Source organism: Salmo trutta, chromosome 15 (assembly GCF_901001165.1).
Source record: "Salmo trutta chromosome 15, fSalTru1.1, whole genome shotgun sequence".
Taxonomy (NCBI): domain Eukaryota; kingdom Metazoa; phylum Chordata; class Actinopteri; order Salmoniformes; family Salmonidae; genus Salmo; species Salmo trutta.
The window spans coordinates 41,427,464-41,437,275 of NC_042971.1; the positions used below are offsets into that span (position 1 = coordinate 41,427,464).

The 9,812-nt window shown below is 41.8% G+C and overlaps 1 protein-coding gene across 1 annotated transcript; it reads left to right on the plus strand.

The window, feature by feature from the left end:
- Positions 1–100: 100 nt before the first annotated feature.
- Positions 101–9,470, plus strand: LOC115149071 (probable ribonuclease ZC3H12B). Its single transcript, XM_029691572.1, has 6 exons — positions 101–785; positions 3,032–3,828; positions 3,964–4,103; positions 4,484–4,718; positions 4,804–4,910; positions 5,008–9,470. Exons 1-6 carry the CDS (start codon positions 588–590, stop codon positions 6,456–6,458), a joined length of 2,928 nt encoding a protein of 975 aa, XP_029547432.1. The 5' UTR covers positions 101–587; the 3' UTR covers positions 6,459–9,470.
- Positions 9,471–9,812: the final 342 nt, after the last annotated feature.

Here is a 9,812-nt window from a genome sequence, read left to right on the forward strand (position 1 = left end):
AAGGGATGGGGGGTAGTATTTAGTAAGACATGCACATTTCAGTTCAACATGCACATTTCAAATGATAACAGCCTGTAGATGCAATGCCCACCAAACCCAGAGTTATTATGATATTTGAGGCCACGTGAGTCAGCTAATACTTTTTAAAGTTTGCTGAAAATAAATAACCAAATTGAATATGCAGTTAAAACAGTCTGTGCTGATTAAAGTAGACTGGCTTTATGAGGTGGTAATTCCTTCTGCAGATATTCTAAAATATGATCATCTATGCAGCGGGATTGCAAAAAGACGACCTGGAACGGCCCCAGAATGTTTATTTTTAGTTTAGCAGACATTGCACGGAATCGGCGTCAGAGGGCGTCCTACTTGTTGCTAAGAGACAGTCTGTGGGAGGCTGTCAGAAATGATGAAGGGAGGGGATGATGAATGATATTTAGCTAGCTGTAATGTTCGTGAATAGACTGTAATAGCTAGCTAGCTATATAACTTCAATACATCTTCTACATTCTTAACAAAACATCACAACTAAGCAATTCGTTAGACAGCTGAGTGCGTTGTATTTGTGGGTCGTTGATTTATCATAATAAATGGTTTTGGAGCTGGCAGTGCCCGCAAATGCAGGCCCATTGCTTCACCGCTCCATCCAGCACATTGAGCGTATTTTCCGGGTGAGGGTCAGCTACGGATCCGCTGAGTCAAACTGCGACAGCGCAAATGTCAGCACCAGCAATATAATCATAGTTCGTGTCGGAGAGGGCGAGGAAGATGACTGCACCAAGGCAAAAGTATGTAACTTTTCTGGGACGTTAACATATGCTTTGTGTTTAACAGCCTATCTATCTCTGGACTGGAGAGTAACGTTCGCTAGCTAGCAGGCTAATGTTTGCAGCTAACTAGTACTAACTAACGTTAGCCTATTAAGCTCATCTGTTGTTGTACTGGAGTTGGTAACGTCTGACTAGAGTTACATGTAACGTACTGTCATTTTTGTTTTCAGTCTTATGTTGCTATCGTTAGCTAGCTAGTATACGTTAACTAACGTTACTGCTACATTCTTAGCTAACTAGCTAATAGTAGCTAACGTCAGCTACTTCGCAAACGTAGTTAGCTAGTGCTATACAACTTGTTTGAGTATTTTTTTTTTTGCTCTGCATAGATGCCATTTTTACAGTGCCAGAATTGACCTAAATGATGTGGTTCATTTTTGTTGGACGCTTTTCAGCTAATGTGTTAGCTAGCTAGTGTCTACAGGTCTCGATTTCATCTAGCCAACGACGTTAACATTAATGTATGGGAAATATGATCACGGGTATTTATATCTTTGATATGATTGTGAGCTAGCTAGTAGTATTAACTAGCCCAGCTAGCTAGCCTTTGCACGAATGTTGCTGAAACATGATGCCAAATGTGCTAAATAAACTCGTAGGATCTTGCTATCTATCTAATCAGTATTAGCTCACCTTAGAACGGATTCATTGGTGTCTAACGTTCATTCTGTAAGCAGCACCAGCTACGAACATTTTGCAAACCTCATCATAGTTACTTAAATGACCCCTTATTTGAGATCGTTTTGACTTACTCATGGTGTTGTGTGCTTTAGAAACCTCCATTACTGCAGTATATCTGTACTTTGCAGCTTCGCTGTGGGGCCTCAGCATCCATTTACGTTTCAGCTTGACCAACCATCTAGTGCTTCTGAAGGCACATGTTCCACTTGTTGCTATGAGACAGGGTTGCACAAGCCTGTGCATGTGCAGTGCTTTAGTCTTGTGGCCTTGCTGTGTCTCAGCCTGTTCTGTGGAGGGGGAAAAGGATGGGGCTTCTTTGCTGTTATGCCATGTCGTGCCAGGGAAATTCCAACACATCAGTATTGTGTGGGGTAGCTACCAGGTTTCCTACATATACACAAATGTCTTTGTGTTGATGTTGTGAGGGCATCTGAAAATAATCTGCCACTTTTGTTATTGAATGTGCTCGTCTCTTCCCAATAGGTTATTGTTCATATCATGTATAGTCTAGCTATATTTGTTCTAAGGATCAAGTACAGTAGTTTCATTCCACCACTTTCTCAGGCCAGATCTAGTCTATTATCTTATGTTTTCTATAGAGTCTTCACTCTCACTTTCTTTGATAAGAAGCAGGGAAATAAGTAGGCTCTATAAGTAAGTAAGTAAATAAAACATTTAGGCTCATCATAAGCATAAGGCTCATTATATTATTTTTTACCCTTTGCTAGAAGAACACCATAGAAAGACTACTAGAGATGGACATTTTCTGTTTTCATGTGATTATCAAATGTCTATTTTTCCCTTAGCTTTGGCTCTTGCCAATGTGGTGGTTAGGATACAATCTGTATAAAACTGGGGAAAATATGTAGCAATGTACTGAATTAATGCTTTTGTTGTGTTTGTTTCTTACATTGATTTATGCGTCTTATATTACTAGTGTTTTACATTGTAAATCTCATATTTTGAGGCATGCTACGTTAACCATGTTTGCCAGGCTGCCTAGAGAAAGATGGACTGTGTTCTGTTAGTCGTGACTGCTAAAAAGCAGTTAGCTGATGACAGGGCTGTGTTGCTAGGCAACCCATTTCATGGGCTGAGCCTCTTGAAGCACTAATGGAAGTAGCTAGCTATCTACTATCTGCAAGACCTGGGGAAGTACCGGTTTCAGGAGCACATGCAATCCGTTTCCATTTGTTTTAAAGCACTTGGGTCTGTATGCATATTTATTGTTTAAATGCTCATGTAATCTCATGCATCTCAGCCTTTACATTATGACAATGGATAAGATTGATATTTTATTTGAACAGGGACGGATACAATTAACATTGACACATCAATTTATTGAAGAGTCTGGTGCATTGCACCATTCCAGTTTTTACTTTTCATGGGCCTTAGATTTCCTCTGAGGCCATACTTAACATTTACACACGAATTAGACATGCATTGAATCTTGTACTTGTAGACAGGGATGACATTTGGCCAGTTTGGTGATTTATTGACGATTACCCTTTGTTTTCCTCCAGGATTACATAGTGTCCTTAATTTCGCCAGCTCACCGAAAGAGAGAGCGTCTAACGTTGGCTTTACACATACAGCTGGCTGCACTGAAGTCAGCCATCGAGTATGATTCTCAGGCTGTGGTGGAGGTGAGGGAGCATGTGGTGGACATCTCCGGTGGCGAGAGGAACGTGATGACGGCATGGTCGATGGTGGAGAAGATCAAAATGGAGAAACACCAATGCAGGGAAGAGGCCCCTGAGCTGACTGAGGCCCAGCAGCCCAGTGGGGAGTCTGAGGAGGGAAGCAGCTCAGAGAGCGAGTCAGAGGAGCAGCATCAGCTGCAGCTGAATAGCGGCAGCTGTAAGAGGAAAGAGCCATTCAGTGCCACCAAGCCTCACCGGCAGCTCTGTCGCTCTCCATGCCTGGACCGGCCCAGCTTCTCCCAGAGCTGCACTCTACCAGAGCTCCGCATTGAAGACACCAAAGCCGCTGCAGTGCTCAAACATGCCAGCGACAAGGAGTACCAAACCAAGATGGAGTTTGCCTTGAAGCTGGGATACTCAGCTGAACAGGTGGAGACAGTGCTGAACAAGTTAGGGGCTGCTGCCCTTATCAATGACATTCTGGCTGAGCTTGTAAGGCTTGGTAATAAAGGAGAACCGGAGGTTCAAGCCAGCAGTAACACCGGCACGTTCGTCTCCCGTGGAGGCCCCTGTGTCAAAGAGGCTGTCAGTCCGGAGGTGTCACTTGAAGATGATTCTGTGGATCCTTATGATAATCTCAGGCCTATCGTCATTGATGGATCGAATGTGGCGATGAGGTAAGTCTCTATTAGACGCACACAATCAAAACAAATCTCCCCTCATGCAGAATGTTCTAAACCATCAGTTTTTTTTGTAATTGAATTAGCTTTACAAGCAGACCTTTTACTAGATTTGGTTGTTTTGTTTTGTAGCCATGGAAACAAAGAGGTTTTCTCTTGCCTTGGTATCCAATTGGCTGTTGATTGGTTTGTGGAGAAAGGACACAAAGACATCACAGTGTTTGTTCCTGCCTGGAGGAAAGAGCAGTCGAGACCTGACGCCCCCATTACAGGTACTAAAGCTCTACTTCAATTAGCCACATTAGACAAGATGGTTTCTAAAAATTGTGTCTGTGTTGGGGGAGGGGTGGGGTGTGTGTGTGTGTGTGTGTGCTTTTTTTATCAACACGTTTGGACATTGAGCTCCATTTTCCCCATGCAAAAAATCACGTCCCACAGTTAGAAAAATAACTAACATTTTAAGTATAGAATTTTGAATAAACAATAACATGAGTTTAGATAAATGTTTAGCCACAATTAATTTGAGTTTGTTTTCAAATGCAATGCATATGAAAATGTCAATGTGAAACCACAGGTACATAGGCCTACATTGTTCTGTGTAACAATTTGTACACTTCTGTTCTTCACTGATTTAATGCTTTTCTTTTCACAGACCAAGACATTTTGCGGAAGCTAGAGAAAGAAAAGATCCTAGTGTTCACCCCATCTAGAAGAGTCCAGGGAAGGAGAGTGGTGTGCTATGATGATCGCTTCATAGTGAAGCTGGCCTGTGACTCTGATGGCATTATTGTGTCAAATGACAACTACAGGGACTTACAGAACGAGAAGCCGGAGTGGAAGAAGTTCATAGAGGAGCGGCTGCTGATGTACTCGTTTGTCAATGATAAGTAAGTCATCAGAGCCCTCAGTGACTTGGGTAGGGAGTATAATTAACTACAGAATAACTAAGCATATTCTCCTTTTATGTTTCAGATTCATGCCACCTGATGATCCTTTAGGAAGACATGGTCCAAGTTTAGAGAATTTCCTCCGCAAGCGTCCTGTTGTTCCAGAGCACAAAAAGCAACCCTGTCCATATGGTAGGTTGTTTCAACAAATTATGATTGTATTTTTGTGGTTGTACTGCTGATGTCAATATTGTTTAACTTGTGCTCTCTTTTATATCACCTTAAACAGGGAAAAAATGCACTTATGGACATAAGTGCAAGTACTACCACCCAGAGCGTGCAAACCAGCCTCAGCGGTCAGTGGCTGATGAACTGAGAGCGTTTGCCAAGTTGTCTGCTGTAAAGACAATGAGCGAGGGGGCCCTGGCCAAGTGTGGCACTGGACCCACCACAGCTAAGGGGGACAGTGGCTCTGAGGCTAAACGTGTGGCCCCCAAGCGCCAGTCTGATCCCAGCATCCGCTCAGTGGCCTGCGAGCCAGAGGAGAGACTGTCTGCTGTCCGTAAGCCTGAGGCAAATTCTGTGCCTTCCCTCGTGTCTGCCCTCAGTGTGCCCACCATGCAGCCTGCCAAGAGCCACGGGGCTGGTGCCTTGAACACTCGATCAGCCAGCAGCCCAGTACCCGGCTCCCTCCAGTTCACCCACAGCTCCCTGGAGCACATGTCTAGTGTACAGTATCCACACCCACCCATCCTGGTCACCAACAGCCATGGTGCTTCTGTCACTTACAGTGAACAGTTTCCTAAGTACGATTCTGTGAGCACAGACCACGGATACTACTCTATGCTTAGTGATTTTTCTAACATGAGCATGAGCAGCATGCACAACGTGGACAGCTTCTGTAGCATGGAGCATGAGCATGGGATTTATCAGCGAAATCCCAGCCAGCATTGCCCTGAGCCCTGCCTCAGCCACTCTAACAGTGACTCCTTCTCCTCTTATGGGGAATTATACGTGAGCTCAGTGGACAGTAGCCTGGATGAGAGTATGAAGGGGCAGCAGCAGCAGTCTCCTGCACAGAGCAGACTCCAGGCCTTCTCCCATGGGGGGTTCCACCATGAGGCCCTGACCCGAGTGCAGAGCTATGGCCCTGAGGAGCCTAAGCAGGGTCCAAGCAGGAAGCAGTCCATATCCCATCTGGCACCGCATGTTCAGCACCCTGCTGTTGGGGCCAGGTCCAGCTGCCCAGGGGACTACCCCTTACCTCAGAATGTCCTCCCGTCACAGTCCTCGCAACCAGGACGCTCCCTGGGCATGACACGCATGGACAGCATCTCAGACTCCAGGCTGTACGAGAGTAACCCCATGAGGCAGCGGAGACCCCCACTGTGCCGCGAGCAGCATGCCAGCTGGGACCCGCTGCCCTGCGGCAGTGAATCCTATGGATACCACTCGTACCCCCTGAGTAACAGCCTGATGCAGCCGTGTTGTGAGCGGGTGATGGTCCGCAGCATGCCTGACAAGATGGAGCAGATCTGGAGGTCTCCGTGGGAGAACCCGCCTCAAGCCGAGCACCAGGAGCGCCATGTCATCCCAGAGCACCAGTACCAAACATACCGCAACCTCTGCAACATCTTCCCCGCTTTTGTGGTGCACTCTGTCATGGAGAAAAACCCTCATCTAACGGACCCACAACAACTCGCTGCCGTCATTGTCACGAAGCTGAGGTCTTGCCATTAAGTGTTTTTATTTCATTTTTGAAGCTACAATTGTCTGAATAGTATTATATTCTATATTTGAAGTTATTTGATTGTCAACAAAACAATTTCTCCTCATGAAATTCAGAAACCCAAAATCATTATAATCTAATGTAAGGGAAATTTTGACTGATGGTAAGATTATGTATTTGAATTTAAACGTAGTCATCTATCATTTGATACAGTGAGGAATTAGTTCACTATACCTAGATAATATTGTGCATATCTGACACTGATGTAAATACTATGTGACTTTGTTGTTTATTGTGCAATGATTTGTGGTGAAAGACAGAGGGAAGTGAGTGCAACCATACCTCAGAGCATGAACTTTTACATTTTAATGGCCTTATATCTGAATGACCTCACTTCTCCAGTCATTGTTTAATGGATTTCAATGAATATCCTAATGTTGTTGAGGTCAGTCTCTTTTGCTTTTTAAATGTTAAGCACTGTAAGTATTTAGAATGATATATATTTTCTCAATCTCACTTTACAAAGCTACTATTTTGGTAGAACTTGTGAGTGCACGTATATAAGCAAGCCAAACTAGAACTGGGAAAGATCAGACTTTAAAACACCTGTGCTCATATGACACATGAAAGCCATTTCAAAGCTGCTGAAATAATGCCAAAAAGATAGATAATCGACCTTGTCATTATAAAGCGATTATAGTTTTGATGCAGACAATTGATTGGATAGTAGTGTAACATCACACCAGTGTTGTAAGCCTTTCCTATGGTATATTGTATGGCTTGCAGTGTTGATTAGTTACATTAATGTAACTGTGTTACATGGACATGATTAGAATCATTTTGAGCATGTGTATATATCATTGGGACCTGGCATGTGACTTAATGGTACTTCCATTGTGTCTAACATGACTTATTTGTAATTACTAAGGAACTGGTGAAGTCTCTTCGGCAAAATGCTTTAAAGAAAAGCATCCGTTTCCTTATTAATGCTGAGAGACAACCCATGTAAATGAACACATGTAAAGAAAACAAAAAAAACATTTCTGAATGTTATTTGCCCAAAAGAATTTTGGGGCTTTGTTGACTTTTGTTTTTTCATGAACTAAGAGCAGGCCATGTTGGGCCTGTTGTCTCTTCATGAGAAGGTGTGACACACTGCCTAAATGTTTCTTCCTGTGAAACACTCAGAATGCGAGGCTGCCGTCAGGGTTGTTTCTGGCATTTGGCTTACAGTTTGCGTGCCTACCTTTTCCCCTCACTACTTTCCCTCACTTTTGAAAGGTTTCATTATGATGTGAAATGTGTTGGTTATAATATAATTTCTAAAGCTAGAGTTTCTTTTCTCAGTGAGTAAAATATGATCTGAAATCAAGGTCTTGGGCCATATCTAATGCACGTTAGTATTTAGTTTATTTTGACATGAGGTGCATGTTTCATATTTATGATGAGAGCGGAAGAGAGCCCCTCCCCCCCCTCCCATTTTGAAGTACCGCAAACAACAAAGCCTAAAATGTCTAGAAATGACCTTTGTTTGTTGATACAAATTGTATCTATTTCTTGATTGTAAAATATATTTATGAAATGTACAGTATCATTAAGTTTTATTTAAGAAAAAAGAATACAATGCCATAATGTTTGTGACACTGTGTGTCACTGGGAGTAGCCCATTGGTATGTACTTTTTCTTACTGGGCACAGTAGTTTATTTACAGGGATACTTACGCGCTACATGGAAGTGCATAGATACCCTGTGTGCAGCTGTAAGCATCGTGTCCTTTCTCTGTGTATGTATTAATACTGAAATGACCACTCATTGTACAGTTTCAATGCGCTATTTAACTTGTTGCATCAATGTTTTTTGCTGTGTTGTAACCCAAGCAGCTTGGTAAAAAATGTGACCCCCTCTAACTTTTTATCCATATATGCTCTATTCCTGTGTTGATACCATCTATATTTAAATGTATTGACATTGACATATTGAAAAATATGCCAAAACTGGTAAACTTTTAATTGCTGCACAGAAAACTGAATAGGTTGCAATGTCAGTCATATATGCTTGGGTTACGACACTTAGGGGGTTATTTATTAAATAAATACTTTAAAAAAAGAGAATTTGACCCACATAATACTATATTCAACTCTTAGGCCACTGCCACAGTAAAGCCAAGTGACGGTGTGTCAGTATGATTTAGTATTTATGAGACAGCATCAATTACCTCTGATTGGAAATGGGTAAAACATGTGGAAAAATATTTGATGGATAACCCCCTTTTTTGGTGACAAGATTATAACTATTGATTTGTGGCTTACTTTAGAAATCTGGCACTCTCACCAATGGCACTTGATCTAGCCTTAAGTATTTTAAAGCATGTGAGAGTATATTGGTTTAAATTCTATTGTTTCAAATGAGAAATTGTATTTTTGCTGTGAGCCTTTGTAATTACATTGAATTTACAAGATAGGCCTGTTTGTGATGACTGACTGATTTCAGTCTGATATTGGTGGTCTGAGCAACTTGCAGTTGATTTTGTTGGAATTGAACACAGCAGGTAGATGTTTGGAAAAACTACAGATATTTCCAATGTGTAGATTAACCTTTAATTGTGTTCTAAATATATCAGCTTACCTGAAATGGTATATTCTCATACACCCACAATATAAATTCTCAGGTACTATGAGATTTACAACAAAAACAATATTGATGTGTGCTATTATGAATGATAAATGCGCTTACAAAGTCAGATTTGTGAATTAGTGCAGCTCTCATGTCCTAAAGTTAAATTGAACTGTCTTGTATTGTGGTTTTGCAATGTAAAAGGGTTATAAGAGTGAGTTGACAACTAGGCCGTGTGTTATGAGCTGCAGTAGTTTGTTCTATTCTATGTTGAATTAAATGCATTGCTTTTAAAATTGTTTTAAGTGACAAAACATGAACTCTTTGGGTCTGTTGGCTCAAACAAAATGTAAGTCTCAATGACGAAGTGTTTGTTTCCTCAAATAAAGCAAGACTATGTTTATAGTGTTCTTTTGTTGGCCGTGTCAAGTGTTCTCTTTCAGATGTCCAACGGAATTTTGATATTCTACAGCAGGGCCAGCAGAGGGGTTCTGGATGGCTGCTGAAACGAGTCACCATTGTTATAAGAACTTGTAAGTAAGCATTGAAATGCTACTGTGTCCTGTGCATGTGACAAACTTTGATTCGATTTTTGTGCCACACACTAGATTTCCAGAACAACGTTCTGACTGACTATAAATTCATAAGAATTAGCCAATTATAATTGACAGTGGCATAACAGGGATTCAGGAACCTTGTTTGCAACTAAGATGGAATTTAATATTTAAATCAAAAGAACGTGATACAATGTC